The sequence below is a fragment of the Hemitrygon akajei genome, chromosome 1 (genome assembly GCF_048418815.1).
Source record: "Hemitrygon akajei chromosome 1, sHemAka1.3, whole genome shotgun sequence".
Classification (NCBI taxonomy): Eukaryota; Metazoa; Chordata; class Chondrichthyes; order Myliobatiformes; family Dasyatidae; genus Hemitrygon; species Hemitrygon akajei.
Genome location: NC_133124.1, coordinates 35,485,275 through 35,512,928, shown reverse-complemented (window position 1 = coordinate 35,512,928; position 27,654 = coordinate 35,485,275). Strand labels below are relative to the sequence as shown.

At 39.6% G+C, this 27,654-nt stretch overlaps 1 protein-coding gene across 3 annotated transcripts in view; it reads left to right on the top strand.

The window, feature by feature from the left end:
- The window catches only part of c1h8orf34 (chromosome 1 C8orf34 homolog), a 304,839-nt gene that overhangs the window by 229,282 nt on the left and 47,903 nt on the right, over positions 1–27,654 (top strand). For all 3 annotated transcript variants that reach the window (XM_073040956.1, XM_073040965.1, XM_073040946.1), the window contains exons 9-10: positions 6,390–6,481; positions 14,128–14,201. In XM_073040956.1, the coding sequence (XP_072897057.1) occupies positions 6,390–6,481; positions 14,128–14,201 (166 nt within the window). The remainder of the gene's footprint in view (positions 1–6,389; positions 6,482–14,127; positions 14,202–27,654) is intronic.

Below are 27,654 nucleotides of genomic sequence, written 5' to 3'. Positions count from 1 at the left end.
ATAATCAATCTATATACGGGTATATAAGCTATCTTGTGTGTCTGTATTTGGTGTGTTTTTTGAAATTATTATTGTGTTCTTTATATGTTGTGTTTTTTTGGGCTGCATTGGATTCAGAGTAACAATTATTTTGTTCTCATTTACACTACTGTACAAGAAATTATATTAAACATCTTGAATCTGAGGTTGGTTGAGACTCAAACTAAAGGTCATGAGTTAAAGGTGAAAAGGAAGAATGTTTAAAGGGAACATGAGGGGAAACTTCTTCACTCAGAGGGTGCTGAAAATATGGAACAAGCTTCCAGCAGAAGTGGTGGATGTGAGTTTGATTTCAACATTTAAGATAAATTTGGGCAGTACATGAATGAGAGGAGTATGGAAGGCTATGGTCCTGGTGCAGGTTGATAGGACTAGGCAGATTAATTGTTTGACACAGACTAGATGGGCCAAAGGACCTGCTTCTGTTCTGTAGTGTTGAATGACTGTCTGAACTAGTATGATCTATACTAAACTGAAGTAAATTATTTTTTATAAAGTAACATATCTTTTTCATTCTTGAATCTTTGTGAAAATGATTGGGGCCTATGTTCCTTTGTCATGTCTGACTGGACACAGGATTGGAGAGGCAGATTGTCATGTGGAGTCCAGCAATGAGGTTTAGTGATAAATTATGGTGGTAATTGTCACTAAGTCCAGGGCTTGTTGGGCATCTCTGTTTTGGACTGAACTGACTTAATGGCTTCTGAATTCCTCTCAAAAACCTTGACTGGATCAGGAAGATTCAGCAACAATGTTCATAAAATCAGATGACATATAAAAAGTGCAGGAGGCATTTCTTAATCTTGTCTGTGCCAGTGGTGTAGTGGGATCCACATCAGACTTCAGAGCAAGAAGCCCCAGGTTCAAGTCTGGCTAGCTCCTTGCACAAATTCTACTTGTGCTGGGTTGAGTGTTCAGCTAGCAACTTGGCCTCGTAAAACAGACAACTGCTTTAGAAATGGCAGGGTTGCCACCCGATGGGAGGAACAATTTCTTAGTTTTACTGTCACCTGATATCTGATAAGACTAAAATTTGAACTCATTTATTCATTGCAAATATTCCCTTCATCCTGTAATTAATGACTGTGTAAAAATCATTCGTTCTGCCAAATTCAGAACATTTGCAACATTGTATTCTGAACTTCCTCTGATCCACCCATGCGAATCTATTTGCAAAATAACTTTTGTTGTTCATATTCTATGCAAGGTTTTTCTCCTCTTATCTCTATCAGTGATCCTTGGTTGACTGGTTATTCTTCCTGCTTCATACAGTAGCAAGCTGATTCGAATTTTGATTTAATATGCTGTTTAGTTTTTTCAGTTCATGCTCTGCTGAACACTGATGCCAGAGAATGATAATTGGTGCTGGGGATACAGGTCACTTGTAAGCAGTCAGCCAGATTCCCCGAACTTCATTAATCAGACAATTGAAAACATTTGGTCTGATTGGTGTAAAACATTCAAATTTACTTTCAAAGAGCAGAAATGAATAATTAAACCAGTTCATAATGTGTTTTACAATGTTGATTTTTAAGGGAACTCTGTGCATTTAGACAGAGTCTAGTCACCTTCATGAGGATACTGTACAACACACACAAAATGCTGGTGGAACGCAGCAGGCCAGGCAGCATCTATAGGGAGAAGCGCTGTCGACGTTTCGGGCCGAGACCCTTCGTCCTGACCGAAATCCCACTGACCAAAAACTGTCTTGTCACGTTCCTATCCCAACTTCCCCAGATTCCAGTCAGTTCAAGTTTTGCCATTCCACAGTAAGCAAGATAAATTGATAAGGTGATTTGCACTTAGCAGCAAACGATACAGTATGCCATAATAAAAGGTGGTATTAAAGGGTACATTTCATACTGTGTCTTCCTACTAAACACTCCACCATTGAAGTCTTGGTTGGATCACTCTCTGCCTGGATCTTCTCCCTTAGTCTTACCACCTTGGGCAACCCTACCAGGAGCTGTGCACCAAATAACTAAACTCCAGATGGCATCACCTTCAGGATCGCAGGAAATCATAAGCCCCTTCACCACGATGAGGTGGTGATCCTCGGAGATGCCATCCAAGATATCAATAGTAGAACTGGTGGAAAATGATAGCCCCTGGGAACTGCAATGAAGATAGAAGAAGGCTGCAGCAGTGAAGGGCCCCCAGTTGTCCTGCACATCGTGCCACTGGACCCTGAACCCTGATCCCGAGCTGTTAAGGACCGTGAGGTGGCTGCCCATGCATCAGCCTCCCCACGTTAAACAACATCATGAATAGGCATTCTCCGCTCTAACATTCCACTCACTCAAGTGACTGCACTACTACAGAACACTGAATATCTAACATAACAATTTCAAATAGACTTTTTGCTATAGTGACGCTTTATTCAGCCTTATTCTATTAATTTATTGAGATGTAACCTCCACGCTAAAGCAAAGTTTGAATCTTAATGCTCGTACCTTTTCCTGATCACTGTGATGCATTTCAGGTACGTACTCTGTACACCCAGGCTCAAGCAAGTGCTACCGGAGATTGCACTGCCTGTATATCTGCACCATTTCAGTGATGAGAAAACGTGAGAGCTAAGTGGGGTGGTGTTCACGGGGCAAGGAGAGGGAGTACCTTGAGCAGAATACCTGTTTCATACCCTCTTTCACCTTCATCAGCCAATCACAGTTCACTCCCAGAGCAGTAACATGGTCTGTGCCAAGTGTGTGGAATCCAAAGTCCGAACAGTAACTTGACTATTGTGAATGTTGGTCTATGAAAATGGCCACTTTATGCATGTTAAAAGGGAAATGACCCATAGCATAAACTTCTACTGGAGCTGGACTCTAATTTCCTCTGCACTTGTTGATTGGGTGAGTGGATGTCCTGCTAGTACCCATGACTAATAATCCTGTTGATGAGTTCCCAAGAACGATGCCATCAGGAGTTTAGCTGTCTGCTGCTTAGCTGACCCTGCCCGGTAGGGTCACCTATGGTCGTAAGGTCAAGGAGGAGGTTCCAGACAAAGAACAATCCAACTAAGACCTGGTCGGTGGAGCCGGTGGATGATGATAGCACATCAGAACGGCAATGAAGGCGGAGGAGGGCTGCAGCTGTGAAAGGTCCTCAGTCGTCTTACATTCCATGCCACCGGACCCTGACCTCGATTTGTCAGGGACATTGTGGTGGCTGCCCTTGAATCAGCTTCCCCATGTTAAACGGGGTCACTCACAGGCATCTTGATTAAGGAAATCCCCCCCTAAGACGACCACTTCGGAGAGCATCATATTTGGCTGGAGTGACTGCACTGCAACTACAGCTGATTAGAGACCGAAGATAGCTGGGACTTGAGATGGGCCATCCACCATTGTCCCTGTGATTATCATCTGCTCATTTGGTGTGAACTATGAATCAGCATTTGATTTTCTTCCTATATGGACGCACCGAATTGTGGATATCAGAATCAGAATCTGGTCTATTATCCCTGACAGATTCTGTAAACCTTGTTGATTTGTGGCAACCGTACATCAAAATAGATTAAAAAAATCTAAGTTCCAATAACAATTTTTATATATAAAAATAAATAAATGGTGCAAAATAGCGAGGTAGTGTTCATGGGTTCTTGGACAGTTCAGAAATCTGATGGCTGAAAGGAATAAGCTGTTCCTAAAACATTGAATTTGGGTCTTCAGCTCTTGTACCTCCTCCCCGAGGGTAGTAATAAAAAGAGGGCATATCTTGGATGGTGAGGGTCTTTAATAATGGATACTGCTTCTTTATAAGTCTTCCTAGGCCATATTGTGTTTGGGCGGGTGGGGGGGGGGGGGTCTGTCGACTACTACTGTGCACATGAGTACTGTGGTGAGGAGGGAAAATGTAGCAGAATTAGAATGTTGCAACTTAATGTCATAATAATGATTTTATTTCATTTATTGTTTAATTCAAATCAGTATGGCTGAGTTTGTAAGAATACAGATGGCTGAAATAGACGTGTGGCACGAAGACTATCCTGATCTCTGTGCTAGTTAGGACTGTAAAGATTTTGAGCACTTTCTTTGCAGTTGTCTTAAATATCTTCACTCATTTCAATTTATTCCTTCTTCCTAATACTCTGCACTCTCCCTGCACATTTGATAAGAGAAAACAGACTTATGAGTGGGGTGGTGAGGGGCAAATAACATGGCTGTGGCCATCAGACAGACAGACAGACAGATATACTTTATTGATCCCGAGGGAAATTGAGTTTTGTTACAGCCGCACCAACCAAGAATAGTGAAGAAATATAGCAATATAAATCCATAAATAATTAAATAATAAGTTAATCATGCCAAATAGAAATAAGTCCAGGACCAGCCTATTGGCACAGGGTGTCTGACACTCTGAGGGAGGAGTTGTAAAGTTTGATGGCCACAGGTAGGAATAACTTTCTATGACGCTCAGTGTTACATCTCGGTGGAATGAGTCATTGGCTGAATGTACTCCTGTGCCTAACCAGTACGTTATGGAGTGGATGGGAGTCATTGTCCAAGATGGCATGCAACTTGGACAGCATCCTCTTTTCAGACACCACCGTCAGAGAGTCCAGTTCCATCCCCACAACATCACTGGCCTTATGAATGAGTTTGTTGATTCTGTCGGTGTCTGCTACCCTTGCTCTGAAGTGCCTATAATCAGATCTACTGGATCTTGGAGATCAGGTACAGTTGACTGTAGACAATGTTAGTTCTGTTTTTCTTCCCAGTGCATTTTTCCCATGGATTCTGAACCAGAAACAGGATTTTATTTGCATCTTCATGTGGATTTTCAATGTTTTTTGCACTAATTGGGGTGCAGCAGTAAAATATAGTGGATTCCAATTAATTGGGACATATTGGAAACAATACATTTTGGCCCAATTAAGCAGTTGCCCCAATTAGCCAAAGTTTCATAGAAATAGTTGAAAGGTATAAAAAAGACAAACTACTGTTTAAATGGGTAACAATTTATTTATTTAAATGAAATATGAAACAAATCAGAACACTATCAATACCACTACATGGAACTGTATTAGTTCCTTCTAGTTATCTAATGAGGAATTTATATGCCATGTTCTTTTGATTGAATGAACAAAATCAGTGTAGGCACCTGGTGCTGATAATAGACTGCCTTTATACAGTGCTTTAGATGATTGCATCCTCCAAATCTTCATTTTCATTGCAACATTGAAGATGATTACGTTGTGGATGTAGTGAAATCATTTCATTTTCACTCCCAGCTGTTTCTGACATCTCCAAGCCTGAATGGCTGAAACCGTGGTAAGCAAAACAGTTCTGAATTGTCTTGCTGTTTATTTCCCGCCAACTGTCAGTGACAAAAATCACTGCTTTTTGAACACAAACACACGCATCTGATGTTATTTAAAAACTGATCACACTAAGCATGGTGTAGTGTCTATCGACCATGCAAGTGCACATGACCGATGCTAATTAGAAACTGTTTGGCAACAGTCTCCTGCTCCAATTAAGAGGTACATTGTCCCAAATAAATGAAGGGAATCCCGGCTATATTCTTGATTCAGTTTTTGTTCTTTAGGAGTTGTCTTGAGTAAATGGCTGTTCTGATTAACTGATGGGCCAATAAACCAAAATCCCATGTACAGTATATCCACTTTTAAATGTAGTTCAGTAATAATTATTCTTTAGATTGAGATGAAAAGAATACTTTTAATACCAATTAATTGACCAAGTAATTCAACATCAGCTACTTTCTGGAAAATTTTGCATTCTATCAATGAAAAACTTATGTAGTTTTGTTCTGAATGTCTTATTTGTCACTCTGCTGTTCTATCAAATACTCTGACGTAAAAGAATTTTCAACAATGACCCATACTTGTGCTTACAATATAATCAATACCATTCTTTGTCATTTCAAAATGAAACTGAGAGGAACTTTGGGATTTCTGTGAAAGCAGTTTAACAAGAGTCGAAGAAATCTTATGAATTGTTAAGAACTATTTTCAAACAGGATCACACTAAGCTGGTGTTAAGGTTCTGTTGAAAAACCTAGTGTATAGTTCACATGTATCAAAATTATTATTGCATGTAAATTTCCTCTGATTTTATATTACTATATAGAGATGATGAGTTAGGCCAAGTGAATGACTCAATTTCTTATTAGTATTTTACATGAATTTACAAACTTAATTGAATATAAGTTGGAAAGACACATATGTTTATACTGGACCAAATCATTTTTATTCACTCCTGCAGTATTCCTTAAGGTCAGCTCTTTAAAGTACAGTGGTTTCGCTGAACATAAACGCTGATAATTTTCTAAAGCATTGCAAATCTCAGGACAAAATTAGTAAATAGTTGTACTGTTTTGTCTAGATTCCAGGGAGATAGTTTAATGGAAGAATCTGATGATGGAACACAGATGTCGCATTCCCCTGAACAGGCAGTCCCTAACCTCCGTGCAGCTTGTAAGTAAGAACATTCAAATATTCGCAACAAAAATATTAAAGGTGAAGCATGGCAGTGGCCTTGTCGAATAAATAACAAAATCTGAACAAGAATACAATATTAACTCAACATATTGAGTGGGAAATTTAAGCGTGTTTCAAGTTGCAAAATTAAAAACTCAATGGTGAAGTAGGATATATGAGGCATAAGAGCAGAATTAGACCATTCAGCCCATTGAATGCTGCATCATTCCATCGTGGCTGATTTATTTTTCCTTTCACCCCCATTCTACTACCTTCTCCCTATGACCCTTGACACCCTGACTAATCAAGAACCTATCAAATTTAAATTGCTAAAACAGCGTGAGGCATCCCGGAGTTTGGAGTTCAATTCCGGCACTGAGGAGTCTCCGTACATCCTCCCCATGGAATGTGTGGGTTTTCTCTGGATCTTCTGGTTTCCTTCCACAGACCAAGGACGTACCAGATAGGTTAATTGGTCATTGTAATTGTCCTGTGGTTAGGTTAGGGTTAATCAGGTTGCTGGGGCTGCATGACTCGAAGGGCTGGAAAGGCCTAAGTATACCCAATGTCATGGTCACCATAGCCATATGTGGCAATTAATTCCACAGTTTCACCACTCTCTGGCTAAAGAAATTCCTCCTCATTTGGCACGTCAAATTAGTTCTGTTCTCGTTAGAATCATGAGTATATAGAATGATGGATTTCATAGATCTTGAAATCTGAGATAGTGGGCGTGAATGAATGTATCATCAGAATCAACTCAATACCAGAAAATCCATTACTTCTTCAAAGTTTACATCCACTAAGATCGCAATGTTTAAACATATGTCCATGAGGTAGCCCCTCCAGAAGTTATGTCCAAGTAAGGTGACTCAGAGCAGAGGCAGGATTGGTAATTGGATTTGTGCACTTCTGGAGGTAGAAAGCTTAGAAAGATTATTGCAATCCTCATTCTTTCAACAATACAGTGGACTGTCAGCTTAGGTTATACCGTCAGTGTGTGGAGTTGGATTTAAGTCCATTACCTTCTGACTCGGAGGCAAGATTGCTAAATTACAAGATTGTGCAACAAGCATTAAAACTAATTAAATAGTGGATCTCAGGAAGTATTTTAATGAGGTTTCTGATTTATGCTCCAGCCTGCTGAAATGTTCAGTGTGACAATGTAATTGCTATCTTTTATGTTCAAGGAGAAGCATTGACATGCATTTGCTAGAGAAGCACTGTTGATCTTGATGCTCAGTCATGTTGAACTGAACACCCAACTGGATCATCTACAGTGAAAATCAGTGAGTTGTGTTAGCACCTGGGACCAAAAAGTCAGGAATGGCAACAAAGAAGTAGACCTAATTAAAAAGTGGCTTGAAAAAGTACAAGTGGAATCCTTTCACCATTTATCCTTCAGTTAAGCTAAATTTAGGAGTATCAGAGAAAATAATAATAGTTTTGTTATGATATCATGCAACATTCTTCACCTTAAAAATGTCTTATTAGGCATCTACTTTTTTTGCATTTTCTTCATTGCTTCTATATCCTTATATTATCCTTATCCTTCTTGTCTATCAAACCAAATTTTTGTACATTTGTCATAGTTCTCATGTTTTTGAGTTGGGAATGATTTGTACTACTATTTTAAGGAGCTGTGTATTTCCTCATTGCTTCCGATGAGTAATTGCCTCCATATTCCCCCCCCCCCAAAAAAAAGTGTGCATCTCATAATCTTTCATGGTATTAAAATCCATTTGCCATTAATATTCTGCAAACATAATTTCATCTTGTAACTGAAGTTTGTAATTTGAAGTTAATTCCCTCACTATTGAACATGAGTCCATAAATTAAAACAGATATTGAATTTCTCTTTCTGATTCTCAAGTACATGATGAACGGTTACTTCCATATGTAAGCTGCTGTTCAGTGGGACAGTTCATTGAGGATGCTCTGGCAAATATTGTGGTGCGTGGGCTTAGTGCAGTCCCTCCCATTGATGCCATCAATCATCAACCAACGAGAAGAATATTTGAACATTTTCCACTCCTCTAATGCTAAAGCTTAATGCTATTGAGGCAGCTTAGTTTCAATCATCATTAAAAATCCTGAATAGATCAGATTAATTTCCTTGCACATCTTCGGCCTTGGAGCTGTCTCATTGTGTATGTCCAGAAACAGGCCACATTTTACTAGGAAGGCCCACCCAAGTTACCCAGCTAGCAATGAAATGGTAACCAAGGGGCTCCCATTACCATCTCCTTGTCCACTCTGTGAGTTTAAGTTCAAGCTTAATTGTCATTTAACCATACACATGATACAGGCAAATGAAATGGCGTTTCTCTGGGGCCAAGGTGCAAAAGAGTATACCAACAGTCACATACAGTGCAAGGCACATATAGCACAGACAATCATGATAACAATAAAACAGAAAGTCACAAGAAATATGTACAGACTTTGAATAATCTAAGTCCCTGAGTGTCATGGCCTGTAGATTGACAATGCATGGGATGTTGTCCTGTAGCCACGTTCTCTGCAAAAAAACAAGCTGCAGTTCCTCATCTCACACGTGTGCAGCTGCGGATGAATGCAGTCCAGCTTGTGCTCCACAGAGTTAGCACTGACAAGAAGGGAGAGCCCCCAACCAAACATGGATGCCTGCTGCTCCATACCATCTCTTCCCCTGCACTGCTACAACAGGGACCCTGTATATTCTAGTCATTGTGCACAAACACAACAGCATTAATATTTTACCCATTCATTTTGGAGGCTATCAGTATTTGAGAAATCAAAAGGTACAGATTACTTAGATGTTTTAATTTTAACCATTCCTTTAAGAACATCAGATTTAAAGAGTGTTACAAAATGAAAAATATTGGAAATTTGAAATGCAGCCATAAAGTGCTGGGAACATTTAGTAGGTTAGGCAGTTGTCTGACATGCTGAATATTTCTGGTAATTTTTGTATTTGTATGTTATAAATAGTGTATATGATTAATATTATTATTGCCATATGTTCTGAGGTACTGCAGGAGACTTGCCTTGCATACTGTCCAAAGAGATCATTTCATTACAACACTGCATTGAGGTTGTACAAGCAAGAACAGTAACAGAATGCAGAATTAACTCCTCGAGTTTCAGAGAAAAACATGAGGTGCAAGGTCGTAATGAGGTAGTTATGAGGTCAAGGGTCTATTTTATCATGCAATGAGAATGTTCAATAGACTTACAACAGCAGGGTGGAAGCTGACGTGGAGGGAGAGGTTGTTGTCATGACACCATGTCAATAGGCTCTCTATTTCCAACTGGTCCTTATTTGAGATATAGCCCAGTACAGTGGGATCATCTGCAGATGTGAAAAGGAATTAGAGCAGAATATGACCACGCAGTCAGCAGTGTACAGGGAGTAGTATAGTGAAGTCTCATGGGGCACTAGTGTTGAGAATAATTGTGATGGAGGTGTCCTTACTGATTGCAGTCGGGGAGTCAAGGATCCAGTTCCAATGGGATTGTTGATTCTCAGGTTTTTGAGGTACGTTTGCTTGGAATTATAGTACTGAGGGTGGAGTAGACAATAAACAATGGTTGACCATGGGTGCCTGTACCATGCTGTTGCTTCACAGATTTATTTGCTTCATGGTTTAGCTGGAGATTAAATTGGTGGACATTAGTAGTGGGTAATGGTCAACAATGAATCAGCAGCCGGTTTCACACCACGCATCAACAGTTGAACTGAATCGAATTGATTTTATTTCTTACATCCTTCACGTACATGAGGAGTAAAAATCTTTACATTACATCTCCGTCTGAATGTGCAATGTGCAATCTGTAGTAATTTGTAATAAATAGTACATACAATAGGACAGTCAACATAGCATAGAAATACAATTTTGTATCCGTGTAAATTAATCAGTCTGGTGGCCTGGTGGAAGAAGCTGTCCCGGAGCCCGTTGGTCCTGGCTTTAATGCTGTGGTACCATTTCCTGGATGGTAACAGCTGAAACAGTTTGTGGTTGGAGCGACTTGGGGCCCTTGATAATCCTTTGGGCCCTTTTTATGCACCTGTCTCTATAAATGTCCTGAATAGTGGGAAGTTCGCATCTACAGATGCGTTGGGCTGTCTGTACCACTCTCTGAAGAATGCTGCGATTGAGGGAAGTACAGTTCCCATACCAGGCAGTGATGCAGCCAGTCAGGATGCTCTCAATTGTGCCCATGTAGAAAGTCCTTATGATCTGCGGACTCATGCCAGTTCCCTTTGGAAAATGGGTAAAAAAAAACAGATATAAAGTTGACTCTGATTTATATTTTTACATTACTGATCAATATCACTAATTATTACTCAACTCCTAAAATAGAAATAGTGAGTTTTGCATGTTGGAAAGATCAACTTTTATATTGGATGTTAAATTGTATTGAGATTAATCCATAAAAACTAGGAATATTATGAATGCATTATATGAAGGATTGTCACAGTAAGTTAGATCTAATAGGGTTGATCTTTGTGTTCTGGAATAAATCAGTTCTAATTAAGTATCCAGACATAATAGAAAAGCAGTAATAGAAATGCTTTGAGTGGCTGGTTATGGCTAGAATCAACTCCCACCTCAACAAGGACCTGGATCCACTGCAAACTGTCTATTGCCACAATAGATCTATGGCAGACGCAATCTCACTGATTCTCCACCCAGCCCATCTATAAATTTGCTGACGATTGTTGGCAGAATCTCGGATGGTGATGAGAGGGCGTACAGCAGTGAGATATATCAGCTTGTTGAGTGGTGTCACAGCAACAACCTTGCACTCAACATCAATAAAACCAAAGAACTGATTGTGGACTCCAGAAAGGATAAGACAAGGGAGCATGAACCAATCCTCACAGAGGGATCAGAAGTGGAGAGAATTTGGAATTTCAATTTCCTGGATGTCAATATCTCTGAAGACCTAGCCTGGACCCAATACATTGATGCAGCTATAAAGAAGGCAATACCACAGCTATATTTTATTAGGGGTTTGAGGAGTTATGGTATGTTGCCAAAAACCTTCGCAAATGTATACAGATGTGCCATGGAGAGCATTCGAACTGGTTGCATCACTGCCTGGTATGGGGGGAGGGGATACAGTACAGGATCGAAGTAAGCTGCAGAGATTTGTGATATTAGCCAGCTCCATCATATGCACTAGCCTCCAATGTATCTAGGTCATCTTCAAGGAGAGGTGCCTCAGAAAGTCAACGTTCATCATTAAGGACCTCCATCCCCATCAGGACATGCCCTCTTTTCATTGCTACCATCAGAAAGAAGGTACAGAAGCCTGAACGCACACATTCAACAATTCAGGAACAGCTTCTTCCCCTCTGCCATCCAATTCCTAAATGGACATTGGACCCAGAATACTACCTCAGTATTTCTTTTTATTTCCTATTTTTTGCATTACATTTAATTTAACTATTTTATTTATATATATATATATATATATTTAAAGCAAGGGCCTGGATCCACTGCAGTTTGCCTATCGCCACAATAGGTCAACGGCAGACGCAATCTCAATGGCTCCTCACATGGCCTTGGACCACCTGGACAATACAAACACCAATGTCAGGATGCTTTCATTGACTATAGCTCAGCATTTAATACCATCATTCCCACAATCATGATTTGAGAAGTTACAAAACCTGGGCCTTTTTACCTCCCTCTGCAACTGGATCCTTGACTTCCTAACAGGAAGACCACAATATGTGTGGATTGGTGATAATATCACCTCCTCGCTGATGATCAACACTGGCGCACCTCAGGGGTGTGTGCTTAGCCCACTGCTCTACTCTCTATACACACATGACTATGTGGCTAGGCATAGCTCAAAAACCATCTATAAATTTGCTGATGATACAACCATTGTTGGTAGAAGCTCAGATGGTGACGAGAGGGTGTACAGGAGCAAGATATACCAACTAGTGGAGTGGTGTCGCAGCAACAACCTTGCACTCAATGTCAGTAAGACAAAAGAGCTGATTGTGGACTTCAGGAAGGGTAAGATGAAGAAACACATACCAATCCTCATAAAGGGATCTGAAGTGGAGAGAGTGAGCAATTTCAAGTTCCTGGGCATCAAAGATCTCTGAAGGCTTAACCTGGTCCCAACATTTCAATGCAGCTATAAAGAAGGCAAGACAGTGACTATACTTCATCAGGAGTTTGAAGAGATTTGGCATGTTGACAAAAACACTCAAAAACTTCTATAGATGTACAGTGGAGAGCATTCTGACAGTCTGCATCATTGTCTGGTATGGGGGTGGGGGTGCTTCTGCATAGGGCAGAAAGAAGCTGCAGGTGGTTGTAAATTTAGTCAGCTCATCTTGGGTACTAGCCTACAAAGTACCCAGGACATCTTCAAGGAGCGGTGTCTCAGAAAGGCAAACTAGTGTAGGACTTACACAATGATTGATAAAGCACCAAGGAGTGTAATGGAACAGAAGGACTTAGGAGTCCATTATTAAGGACCTCAGGCACCCAGGGCATGACCTTTTCTCACTGTTACCATCAGGCAGGAGATACAGAAGCCTGAAGGCACACACTCAGCAATTCAGGAACAGCTTCTTCCTCTCTGCCATCCGATTCCTGAAAGGACATTGAACCCGTGAACACTACCTCACATTTTTCTGTTTTTTGCATGACTTTTTATTATTCAATATACATATACCGTAATTTATTTATTTATTTTTACTCTATATTATGTATTGCATTGAAGTGCTGCTGCTATGTTAACAAATTTCATGACACTTGCCAGTGATAATAAACCTGATTCTGAATCTGAAGCTAATTCAGTTTTATTTTTCCCTCTATCATCATTGTACTGCTGCTGTAAAGTTAACAAATTTCACTACTTATGCCAGTGATATTAAACCTGATTCTGAATGCTCCCACATCAGCACATTGACAATTTTGCTTAATGATTTAATAATGAACCTGAATCTGATGTGTTGGCACTGATCTATATGGATCACCGAGGTTGTTATTGGCCTTGGTATATTGTGAATGGGTAGTTCCAATGAAGCATACATCATATTATGAGGCAAAAAAATCTGACAACATATGCCAGTGATGTTACACCTGATTCTGATTCCGATTCTGGCCTTCCCATCTCACCACTGTGCCACCGGTTTGCATTTCCAATCACTTTTGGTTAAAGAAGTGTCTAAGGCACTTAGTATTTACCAGAGAAGAGAACCACATGGACAATTGAAAGGTGGCACAAGCAGTACTGGAAGAAAGGACGATAATCCTTTATTTTCACTCAATATTTGTCACTTGCCCCAATATTAATTGTTCCACAATTAACTCCTACTTTTTAATGGATATCTTTAGCATGAGTCACAATTTTAACATTATATGAATATCATTAAAAATTCCCGATCAAATAGATCTGGGATGAAGAATAACACTTACCTACCATTGTGAAACACAATTCAATTTTTCCCTTTTGTAGATTTTTTGTGCTCTTTTATGTAGCATCAAATACTAGAGTCAATTGTGATATGTTTTCTACAGAATGTGCTTGGGTCTTATTTATTTTAACATAATATTTATGGCCATACTTTATGAGAATAATTATTGTTCAAAGTGACTTCTGGAAATGAGTTATGTATTCTCTTGGAACAGCTCCATTGCTGGGGGTGGAAAGAGTGATGCAAGATGAAGAAGAATTTGAGAGTGCTTCTCAAGTGTCAGGGACTGTAAGTAGATTTAATTACAGACAGCTTGTCTGTTGCAATTGATGATCTGTTGTGATAAACCTTCTTAGAAAATCTATTCCCAGTCTGAAGCTTTGTTTGAATATTTGGTTCAATTTTATTGCAGTATTATGCAAGCTGAAAGAGGATAAAACGATAAAATCAGCAATATCTGCAGACTACTTGTTGAAAATGGCTTATTTACAGGAAACTGATAAGGAAGTTCCAAAACCTTTTGAAGACTGATTATCTTTTGTCCTATTTTTCATGTCTAAGTGTTTTTTAAAGTTTAGATATATAGTTAATAGAAATATGCAGCAATTTTCACCAACATATTTTGTACCATTCATAATTAAATTTCTTGCATTATTTTGTGTTAGCATAACTTGTGTAACTTAACTTTGGTTTTGTTTAAAAAACAAACAGTAGAGTATTGTGTTCCATCTGTAAAACAGGTTTCATATTCTCAGGGCATTCTGAAACAGTTGGCAGTCAATTTTTTTAAGACCAATTACTTGCCCACTCACAATGTTAACAAACATAGAAGTCAATTTGTAAATGGCAGGGTAATACAAATAATTTATATAATTGATAATATAATCTATTTTAATATAACAGGAACAAATTTTGATCAGCAAAAGAAGTTACTAAAGGACCTCCACATAAGGGCATGAATTTGTTATAAAATTGCTGTCCAATCTGTGTTTCATTTGAGTTCAATCACTTGGCGTGTTAAATTATCAAGTTACACTTACTTTCTGCACTTCTGAGTATTTTACCTTTAAAAGGCTTCTGGCACATTTAAAAGAGATCCAAGAAAGCAATAGAAATAGTTTCAAGATGTTGCTTTACAAGTTGTGTGGAGAGAGAGAGGGAGATGCAGAACTAAGTTTGTTTTCACTAAAGAAGTTTGAGAGAGGGGTATGGTGCAATGAGTAGTTAAATGATTGGGTGAATATAGGCTATTCAAAAAGAGTCATTGAAAGATATAAGCCATTTGATCAATTAATCTCTTGCTGGTTGAAAGATCTACTCGATCGGTATTGCTTTTCTGCACTTTCTACTATAGCTCTGTATTTGTTTACACATCAGTTTAATTAGCCATTTTAATTAGCATTAAGGCAGGCCAAATTGAAGATCTTAACAATTTTCTGCATGCACATGTTTATGCCATCTCTGGTCCTTTTGCCTATTACTTCAAACCTGCACCCATTGTTTATTAACATTTTGCTTCTGGAAGCAACAAGGCAGTAATCAGTTAGAGCGTGTGAGTGTGGTGGTTGTTTGTATTTATACCTGCACAACGGATTCCACATTGGAACCAAGCCATTGAAGATAACTACAACCGATAGCTGATGCCCTCACGCTGACTTAATATTAGCCACCAGAAACATGTATTATTTCATTATTTCATGTGTGCAGTCAGAAAGTTGATTTTGAGGGATAAATATTATGCAACGTCTTCAGGGGCTTACAGCTGGGTACAGAGTAAATTTTAATCGACATTTTCATGATGAAGTCCACCATCTTCATCAGGGATGATGCCTAGGCATATCTAGTCTGGCGGTATGTATATTCAGTTCCCGCTGTCCGTGCCTTCTGATTGGTCAGTCCTCAACCAATCAGGTTTCTGCTGTGCCATCTTGTTTAAAATCATATTCCAGTTCTTACTAAGAGCAAGACCTTTGCCGGTGTTGAAATTCTTATTCTCTACTCTTAATTTCAATGGCTTCCTTCACCAAGCACTCCCAAAAGCTATTGGCATGGCACAGTAGTTTTGTGCTGTCAAAGTCAATCCAGTGGTCATTGCCCTGCTGATTTCTCTGGTTAACCCAACGGATACACTTCTGGTGCTCCTTGATGCGGGTTTCCATCATGCATCCCGTCTGGCCGATATATGCTGCTCTGCATTCACTTGGAATCCTCTAAACACCAGCTGAGCTGAGTTCCAGGTCATCTTTGAGCTTTGAGCTGTGCTTTGAGCTTCCTTATAGGTTTACGGGTATTAATCCAGTATTTCTTCAGGATCCTGGTAATCCTTCCTGAAACCGTGGTAGTATAGGGAAGCAAGGCAGTAGCTATGGGTTCTTCCTCATTAGTATATTGTATTTCCTACAGGGATAACTCACCTACTCTTCTTTTGAATACTATCATGGGAACTTCTATGTTGACCTGAGCAGATAGGCAGTGCAGTACTCATGTCAGCTGAATCTCGAGCAGGCGTTCACAAACTTCTGATTCAGGGGGAATATTGGTGATAGCCAAATCATACATAACGTTGTTATCTCTTCCTTTGCACACTATTATGTTTATTTGATTTTTTTAACTTCAACTCTGTCTTCTTGTCTTCAGTTTTGTTTTCTGCTGAACTAGGAACCTTAATTTTATCTTAGCCCATTTTTTCTCTCCGTTTCTTTTGACCTTTCAAATCTTCCATCATCCCTGAACCTCATCCTTCCCCCTCTCTGAAATATGTTTGCTCTGCACCAGAACTGTTCCTCTTCAGAGGCCTTCCATTGTTTATTTACAGTTTTACCTGCAAATGTTTGATACCATCTGTGAGAGATCTCTTTACAACTCTCTGAAATTAGCTGTCATCCAATATAAAAATGACAAATGATAGTACAGACAAAAATGATCAATATGCTAGTTTCTGTGGCGCTTCGAGCATAAATGTGTCATCTGTGAAAATTAACAAACTAGAGATAAATAAATGAGATCTTAGAGTAGGTAAATATTCTGGAATTTTGCTCTAAGCTATCAAAAATTCAGTTCACTAAATTGTCCCTCAGGCAATTGCGTTTACCAGGTGGGATCTATGTAAGGAATTTATCATGAATAACTATTGTTTTGAAATGAATAAATAGCCCCTCAAATTTTAACTTTTGAAAGTGAGGTTTCAAAACTTTACCACATTGTAAAGTTAACCACTGTAGTTGGTGTTATCCTTAAGGTAGTTATGACAGTTGGTCAGAGGGGAACTTCCCATTATGAATACAGCCCGCTGGCTATTAACCAGATTCCTGTTGCACATTTGATCCTCTTGCCATTAATATTTCATCTCTAAGTGAAGATTGTTAACTGGTGAGCAATATGCTAAACAGAGAATTCCCAAATCTAAATCACTGTCAATTAAAAATGCACTAGGTTCATTTTCAAGGTAATTTCTGTGAAAACAAAATACATGATCTGAGTATCCATGGCAGGTTGTGGGTAGACTTTATTAGTGTTTGCAAAAAAATGTTTATAAAATCCACTGACCAATTGGCTAATGGAAAGCTATTTGTTAGTTATTAATGCATAAATCCCTGGTATAGCAACACTGAAATTGTAATTTGAATAAAACAGAGCAGTAGTACTGGATGAAATAATGACTACCACTTTGTGTCTTGTTCCTGTATTTTATTTCTACATAGTTTTCTTTTCCTAGGTATTTTTCTTTTAGATGCTCATTTTGTAGTGGATCTCAGAAGGTTCCATGGAATTCTGTTTGCTAATTCAAACAGGAAACAGAAAATGCTGGATGAAGTCAGCATTCAAACAGTGTGTGTAGTGAGCGAAACCAGTTAACCTTTCAGTGCAGGGTCCCTTCTCGGTTCCTGAATCCTACTCAGTTCTGGGGAAGATACCCTGATGTGTAAGTTTGACTGGTTTCTCTTTAACACAGATGCTGCTTGAGAGGCTGAGTTCTTCCATCATTTTCATTTTTTGTTTCAGATTCCAACATCTGCAGTTTTGTTTATTTTTTTTAAATTAAGGTATCAAAATTTAACAGAGAAGGTTTATGCATAAAGTAAACATATTTATCATTTTGGGGGTGGTTTAGAACAAGAACTTTATTATGAAGGTTAGTTTTAGTTGAAGAGCTGTCGCCAAATATAATTGATGGAAGTCAGATTTATTTTTGGGATGTTTGTGATAGTGATAGGAATGTCTTTTCTTTCCCTTGAGAAGGTGACAGCAAATTAACTTCTTGGCCTGTACAGAGTCGATGGATTTATTGTTCAACACTGCAAATGGAATGCCAGACAAGTAGACTGTTCATTCAGTCACTGTGAGTCACTCACTGCACAGCCTTTGACCTGCCCTTGTCTGTAATTAAAATTGCTTAAAGAACTCCAAATAAAGCTGAACACGCTACAATTATCAGCCAACAGTTTTTTGCTAAGGCAGTGACTTCACTTGGCATGCTGACCATTAAATGTTGGGGTGGGGGGAGAGAAGAACAGTGATGGATGATGGATGGAGTGAATGATGTGAAATCCCAGGTGCTAACAGGGTGTATTATAAATACAAATACAGCTTATGTACAGTTTTGGAATTATTTGACACCTTATTCACAAGCACAGTGATGCTACAGGTAAAGCAGATGTCTGCACAGCTTCAATGAGATAGTTTCTGTTTTGACCTCCAGTGCTGGCTGTGTAGAATTTGCACAAACTCCATGTGACCACATTGTTTTCCCTGGTGTGCTCCTGTTTCCATCCACATTCCAATAACTGCTCCCCCCAGTATTATTGTGTGGTAGGAGAATCAAAAGCATGTCAGTGTGCATGTGTGAGAGAATGCATTGCAGGTAAGTAAGTGGAGGAGTTGGAGAGATGGGATTGCTTTGACAGTTGGCTCATATTTGATAAGATAAATGTTCTATATTGGAATGAAGTGAAAATATGAAAGAGCAAACATAATAAAACATATGTGCACTCAGGCTATAAGATTACCTCAGTAATTGTTACTGTCTTTAATCCAGACTCCCTGAGTAGGCAATTCAAACTACGTTTCCAAATTGGAGTTATATTTTTGGATTGCCTAGCTTAGTGCTCCGCAGTTTTATTGGATGGGAACCAACAATCACCAACTTCAAGGGCACCCATGAACCTAATACACTGAGACCTGGCCCGTGCTGAGATATGCAACAAATCTGTTATCTTGGATATTACAATGGAAATAAAATCACAATACAAGAAATTAATGCAATTCTGGAAGTTGGACAAACAAAGAGAGAGCACTTCTGGGGCGCAACAAGAAATGGAGAAATACCCCTGGTATCTACGGGTCAAAGGGGTAGATGCAGCTGCTGAATGATTCCAGGTTTACCTTTTCTTTATTTGCATGTTCTGGCTTGCTGGGCACATGTGCCATTAGAAATAAAGAAACAAATTCTGTCCTTGATTACTCCTTAACTGCTCCATTAAGGTTCTGTTCCTGAAATGTTAGCTGTTTCTCTCTCCACACTTGTTGCCTGACCTGCTGGTGTTTTCATTTTTATTGAGTGATTTTCAGTTGCTGTGGAATGGTACATGAGAATAGGTTTCAAGGAAATAAGACATGACTCTATTAAAACCGTAAAGACTAAACAGGACACATAAACAGAAAAGACTATAATACTTGATAGATTAGGCAATATCTGTGAAGCAAACTGATGTTTCAGAATGAATGAACTAATCTTTCATCGAAAAGGCCAAAGTGAGCAGACAAATTTCATTATGTTGATGGTACACATTGAAGCTACAATGTGTTGATGGCAGATGCTGTTTAAGGCAGAGAATGAAACGCCAAATGAGCAGGTGTTGAGTTGCTTCAGTGACTTTTCTACTGCTTTCAACAAGACAAGTGGAAATTATACCAGCATACTTCTGAATTGCATCTTTTGGAGTTGACTGAGATCTTGTTCTTCAGACACATACTGAGAGGAATTCAGAAGTATTCTGGTATAGTTTCCACTTGTAGTTTTGGAAGTCACTGTCAGGAGGGATACTCCAAGACTGGTGATGCAATTCAGATAAAAATTGAACAAATGAGTTATCAAAGATACTGACTGCGTTCTTCAAGTTGGAATATCTTGCAATAACCATGAGCTTTATCTTGGGTTCTATTCACTTTAACAATATTACTCTCAACAATCTTATCAATCAGAACACAGCCCTTCAAACCCTAACCTCGCTGTCATATAATTAGAAGTGTTGCCAACCTCACCAATAACTCAGCTCAGACAGAATGAGAACTATCCAATCATGCAATAACATCATCCAAACCTATCGTAGACATCCTCTAACATGATCTTTGTTGCAGGGGATGGTGACATGCAGAGAGGGTGCATCAAAGATTTACCTGGACGTTACCGGAAATGTAGTTCTAAAGAGGGGTTGTGCAGCCTGGATTTATTCTTACTGGAACAAAAGAGGCTGAGAGGTGATCTTAGTTAAGTTTTTAAAATTGTCAGGGACCCAGATAAAACAGATAGTGAGAATATTTTTTCCCAAGAGGACATGGTTTAAGATGATAAGGGAAAATTTTGTGGACATCTGAAGCTTAGGCTTTTCATACAGAGGGTCATAAATATCTGGAATGAGCTGCCAGAGAAGGTGATGGAGGCAGATACATTTATAATCTTTAAAAGGCATTTGGTCAAATACTTTAATAGGAAAGGCATAGTGGGATATGGGCCCTAATGTGGGCAAATGAGATGAGATCATTGTCAGAGTCAGCATGGATCAGATGGCCCAAAGGGGTCATTTCTGTGACGTACATTTCTGTAGTTCAATAAGAGTAGGAGGTGGTGGAAAGACCAGAGGACAAAGAGCATGTCAGTTGATTTTCATTAGATAGAGCAAATACTCATGGGACAGGGCACTGTGGTTATTGCAGGATGGCTGGAGTCAAAGTTCAAAGTAAATTAATTACCAAAGTACATATATGTCACCATATACAACCCTGAGATTCATTTTCTTGCAGGCATACACAGTAAATCAATAATAGAATTAACGAAAGACCACACCGTCTTGGGTGTTCAACCAATGTGCAAAAGACAACAGAACGTGCAAATTCTAAAAGAAAGAGATGGTAATAATAAATAAGTAAGCAGTAAACATGAAGAAAATGAGATGAAGAGTCCTTGAAAGTGATTCCATATGTTGGGGGAACATTTCAATGATGGGGCAAGTTAAGTTGAATGGAATTATCCCATTTGGTTTGAGAGCATGATGGTTGAGGGGTACTAACTGTTCCTGAACCTGGTGAAGTGAGTCCTGAGGTTCCTGTACCTCACTCCTGAGTGCAGCAGTGATAGAGAGCTTAGCCTGGGTGGTGGGGGTCCTTTTTTGTAGGATTTTCCTTCCAAGGGCATTGGTGTATCCATACCAGGCTGTGTTGCAGCCAGGCAATATATTCTCCACTGCACATCCATAGAAGTTTGTCAAAGTTTTAGATGTCATGCCAACAAACTCTTAAGGAAGTAGAGGTTTTGCCGTGCTTTCTTTGTAATTGCGTTTACATGCTGGACCCAGGACAGGTCCTCTGAAATGAAAAAAAAGAGTAGAAAATTATGATGATACAATTATACTAAAGACAGGTCAGAGATACATGTGGAGTGGCGCCATCTCTACCGAGAATGCCACTGTTCAAGTTACTTCCAGGTAATCATAGCAGTCCATCAGTCTGATCTTCGGTGTTCTGATGAGACTTTAACCTTACAGAGCAACAGTATTTGCATGCACCTGTGTCACTCTGTTGCTTCAGTCAAGTTGGCTTGGGTTGAAATTGGGGCCAGAGCTACTCAAGGTCCTTCTCCTCGGCTACCTGCAGTTTCCTTAATGGAAAGTCAGCCGCCAGAGGAAAAGAGGGTAAAGGTAACCAGATTGCAATGGAGGGAGTAGGGTGGATTCTGGTTAATTGGGACATATTGGGGACCAGTACATTTTGGCCCAGTTAAACGGCTTCTCCAATTAGCTGAAGTTGCATGGAAATAATTCAAAATATATGAAAAATACACTACCATTTAACTGAGTAACAAATTATGTATTTAAATGAAATACGGAACAGATTAGAACACTACCAATACTACCACAGTACTATAAAATCATGTATTAGTTCCTAATAGTTATCGATGGAAGAATTAATCCAGTGTATACTGCTGTGTTTGTTTTGATTAACCGTAAATGAGCAAAATCAGCGCAGACATCTAGAGCAAATGATAGACTGCCTTCATACACTGCTTGCGGAATTTGCATCTTCCAAATCTTCATTTTCATTGTAACATTCAAGATGATTGTCGATACTGTCAAATTCTTCATAGTTCCTAACTTGTTGAAGTAATGACATTGTTTCATTTTCACTCCATGCTGTTTCTGTCAAACTATAGTGAGCAAAACAGTTCTGAATTGTCTTACTGCTTATTTCTTGCCAGCTGTCAGTGACAAAAATCACCGCTTTTAAACACAAGCACACGCAACTAATGCTGTATAAAAACTGCTCACTCTCAGCACAGTGTGGTGTCTACTGGCCACGCAAGTGCTTGCAACTGCTACTAACTAGAAACTATTCAGCAACAGGCTCCTGTCCCAATCAAGTGGCAGAGTGTCCCAGACAAATGAAGGAAATCTCAGCTACTTTCTAGATTAGTTTTTACACTTTAAGAGTTGTCCCAACTAAGTAGCTGCCCCAATTAACCAATAGCCCCATTAATCAGAACCTACTGTACTTAAGTATCTGAAATTGAAATGAAATGTGAATTGTCATCTGTTCATCCTGTTTATCTGAAGTGTGGAAAGAGGAGGATGGATAATCAGTGGAAAGGGAAGTGAGGATAAGGTTATCCATAATTTTTTGAATTATTTAGAGCCACCTGAAGTGTGCTGTCTACATTACAACCCCTTCCCCTAGTTTTCACTTCCACTGCATTTTCATCCTCTCTTCAACCTCCTCCCTTGTTTCTTTACGAGTCATGAGTAGATAAGCATTATTATATAGTATTCAGCCTTTGACTTCCCCAGATGGTTCAAATACAGGTGGAACAGAGGACCAAGGAATGATAACAGCCAGCAGAATAAAGGAGAGAAGCAAAATTTGTGTTCACTAGTGACCATTTTTTATTTGCACATAAAAACTGCTTCATCAGGATGGATCACACTAGCAATCACTTTAAGGAGAAATTACACTCATCACTCAATTCATCTGCACAACTCAAATTAGCATGGCTGATCTTTCGGAGAATCTGGTGACATCACAGGTTGCAAACCACACACCATTTCCATTACCAAAATAAACTGGAGCTTCTTGCTGCAACTGGTGATTTTTTTGGACATTCAGAGAAGAATCTGGTTGTCCCATTACCATTCACCACATTTTAATGCAAACCACATCCCAGCTGCCTCTGTGATTGCCCCACATCTTCTAGTGACATTGAGCTCGTCATGGCATTGGGACATTACATGCACTGTATAAACACAGATGAACCACCATGTCCTCCCTCCCTTGTACTTTGCCTTACCTCTATAATAGTGCTCTAGAGATCTGTGGCATCCAGGGGAAAAGTTCCTTTAAGCTCAGATCTCAATGTAGCTGTATCAGTTGGCCAATTTCAGTTATAATCTCTTTTCCATGCACCACTGATCAACATTGATCCTTTCCAAAGATGAATTAAGGAAAATGTCCCTGGAGACAGTGGGCCAACATGCTGTCCTACTGTTTGGCTTCTCCTTGTGGTTTTCTGGAAAGTTGCCGTCCTTCCCTTCCATGGTTTCTTTTCACTTGTTCAATCACTAATTCCCAGAGGAAATTCTACCAGGCCACACACATCTGGTAACTTTTCTCAGTGCAGGCTTTTAATGTTGCCAAGAGAACTGAATGTGCTTCCACACCAGTGACCATTCCCTGTCATAAGGTCAGATTTTCGGCAGATCCAAGAAAATTCCAACATTATGGACAATTGCATCAGCAGTCACAAGAAATAACCCAGCTGCAAACTCATTTGTGGTTCATGTTTCCTTTTAAGTACTGTAGGTGGAAGTTGACATTATGGAGACACAAGAGACTGCAGATACTGGAATCTGGAGCAACATGCAATCTGCTAGAGGAACTCAGTGGATTGAGCTGTTGAGTTCCTTCAGGAGGTTGACTTTGTGTTCAGAATTATGAATTGAATGCATCAAGTGGAGTGAAGTGTGTGAAAAGAGCAGAACCAAGATCAAATTTGTTCTGATTAACATCTTGATCTTCACAGTCCTTATGTCACTTGCAGTTATCAGGTACACATGAATGCTCCCCTAACCATTACAGCAGCCTGAACATTACTTATTGATAGCAACACACACAAAATGCTGGAGGAACTCAGCAGGTCAGGCAGTATCTCTGGAAAAGAGTAAACAGTCAAAGTTTTGGGCTGAGACCCTTCTTTGGGACTGAGAAGGAAGGGCAAAGATGCCAAAATAAAAAGGTGGGGGATTGAAGGGAAAGAGGCTAACTGGAAGATGATAGGTGAAGCCAGGTAGGTGGGAACGATTAAGGGCTGGAAAAGAAAGAAACTAATTGGAGAGGAGAGTGGACCATGGGAGAAAAGGAAGGAGGAGGGAACCCAGAGCAAAATGATAGAGAAAGTAAAAGGTCGGAGTGGGGAATAGAGGAGGTAGGGGTGAATTTGTTTACTGGAAAGAGAAATTGATATTCATGCCATCAGGTTGGAGAGTATCCAGATGGAATATAAGGTGTTGCTCTACCACCCTGATATTTGTATATATCTGGCAGCTAAACAATGGATACTACACTGCCTATTTAACCACCTACCCCCTTAGCTATGGGGAAACAACTGAAAGAATGGAAAAGCATTGCATTTATCAAATGTATTTTGTAACCTTAGAAATTTTCAACAAATCATTGAATGCATTCCATGCGATTTTCTCTGGTCCCAGTAGAGGTTCTTTGAGCTGCCTGACCTTGATGACCTGTTTGATTTGTGGACCAACAAAAATGCCTTCCTTAATCTTCACATGTTAGTCTGGCTTGAATTATGAATTGAAATAACAAACGTAGGCAATTTTATAAAGGGTGTGTGATAGGGAAATTTTGTGGTAATTTTCACAATCAGCCGCCCAAAATCCATAAGATAAGCACGGACAAAGTTAGGAATCAAAAGGTTGAGCATAGTGTGACAAAATTGAAAAGGGTGAATACAGGACTGAAGGTATTGTATCTGAATGCACGCAGTATATGGAATAAGGTAGAGGCAGCACAGATATAGATTGGCAGGCATGATGTTGAAGGCATCACCAAATCACGGCTGAAAGAAGACTATAGCTGGGAGCTTAATGTCCATGGATACACATTGTATTGAAAGGACAGGCAAGAAGGTAGAAGGGGTGGTGTTGCTCTGTTGGTAAAAAATGAAATCAAGTCATTAGAAAGCGGTGATATAGGGCCAGAAGGTATTGAATCATTGTAAATAGAGCTAAGGAACTGCAAGTGTAAATACACCCTGATGGGAGTTGCATACAGACCCCCAAAGTGTAGTAAGGATGTGGTCTACAAATTACAACAGGAAATAAAAAGTGCGTGCCAAAAGGGCAATGTTAAAATAGACATGGGGGAGTTGCCATATGCAGATAGATTGGGAAAATCATGGTGGTGCTAGATTACAGGAGGGGGAATTTTTATAGCGCCTATGAGATGGCTTTTTAGAGCAGCTCATGGTTGAGTCCACTAGAGGATCAGCTATTCTGTATCGGGTGTTGTACAATGAACCAGAATTGATTAGAGAGCTTAAGGTAAAAGGACCCTTAGGGGAAAGTGATCAAAATACGATTGAATTCACCCTGAAATTTGAGAAGGAGAAGCTAAAGTTAGATGTAACCATATTACACTGAAGTAAAGGGAATTACAGAAGCATGAAAGAGGAGCTGGCCATAATTGATTGGAAATGAACACTGGCAGGGATGACAGCAGAGCAGCAATGGCTGGAATTTCTGGAAGCAATTCGGAAGGCACAGGGTATATACATCTCAAAGAGGAACAAGTATTCTAAAGGCAAGATGACACAGCCATGGCTAACAGGAGAAGTCAAATCCAACATAAAAGCCAAAAAGAGGGCATATAATACAGCAAAAATTAGTGAGAAGTTTTGGATTGGGAAGCTTTTAAAAACCAACAGAAGGAAACTACAAAAGTCTTTAAGAAGTTAAAGATGGAATATGAAAGTAAGCTAGCCAGTAATATTAAGGAAGATACCAGAAGTTTCTTTAGAGTGGATATCGGATCGCTGGAAAATGATGCTGGAGATGTATTAATGGGGGACAACAAAATGGCAGATGAACTGAATCGGTACATTTCATCAGTCTTCACTGTGGAAGTTCCAGGTGTTAGGGAGCAAAAAGTGTGTAAAGAGAAACTTCTTGAAACTGAAAGGTTTGAAGATAGATAAGTCACCTGGACCAAATGGTGTACACTCCAGAGTTCTGAAAGAGGTGACTGAAGACATTGTAGAGGCTTTAGTAATGATCTTTCAAGAATCACTGGATTCTGGAATGGTTCTGAAAGACAGGAAAATTATAACTGTCTCTCCACTCTTCAAGAAGGGAGAGAGGCAGAAGAAGGGAAACTATAGGCCAGTTATTCTGATCTCAGTGGTTGGGGAGATGTTGAAGTCGATTATTAAGGATCAATTCTCAGGGTACTCGGAGGCACATGATAAAATAGGCTGTAGTCAGCTTGGTTTCCTGAAGGGAATATCTTGCCTGACAAATCTATTGGATGTCTTTGAAGAAATAACGACCAGGATAGATAAAAGAGAATTGATTGATGTTGTATACTTGGATTTTCAGAAGGCTTTTGACAAGGTGCCACATGTGAGGCTGCTGAACAAGCTACAAGCCCATGGTATTACAGGAAAGATTCTAGCATGGATAAAGCAGTGGCTGGTTGGCAGGAGGCAAAAAGTGGAAATAAAGGGAGCCTTTTCTGACTGGCTGCCGGTGACCAGTGGTGTTCCACAGGTGCCTGTGTTGGGACCGATTCTTTTTATGTTATACGTCAATGATCTGGATGATGGAACAGATGGCTTTGTTGCAAAGTTTGCAGACGGTATGAAGATAGGCGGAGGGGCAGGTAGTTTTGAGGAAGTGGAGAGGCTTCAGAAGGACTTAGACAGATTAGGAGAATGGGCAAAGAAATGGGAGATGAGTGTCGGGACGTGTATGTCATGCACATTGATAGAAGAAATGAAAGGGTTGACTATTTTCTAAATGGAGAGAAAATACAAAAAACTGAGGTGCAAAGCATCTTGGGAGTCCTTGTGTAGGATTCCCTAAAGGTTAATTTGCAGTTTGAGTCTGTGTTGAGGAAGGCAAATGCAATGTGAGCATTCATTTCAAGAGGATTAGAATATTAAAGCAAGGATGTAATGTTGAAACTTTATAAAACACTAGTGAAGCTTCACTTGAAGTATTGTGCGCAGGCTTGGGCCCCTTCTCTTAGAATGGATGTGCTGAAACTGGAGAGGGTTCAAAGGAGGTTAACGAAAATGATTCCAGGAATTGAATGGCTTGTCATATGAAGAGCATCTGAGTGCTCAGGGCCTGTATTCACTAGAATTCAGAGGAATGAAGGATGACCTCATCGAAACCTATTGAATGGCAAAAGGCCTTGGTGGAGTTGATGTGCAGAGGATGTTTCCTGTGGTGGGAGAGTC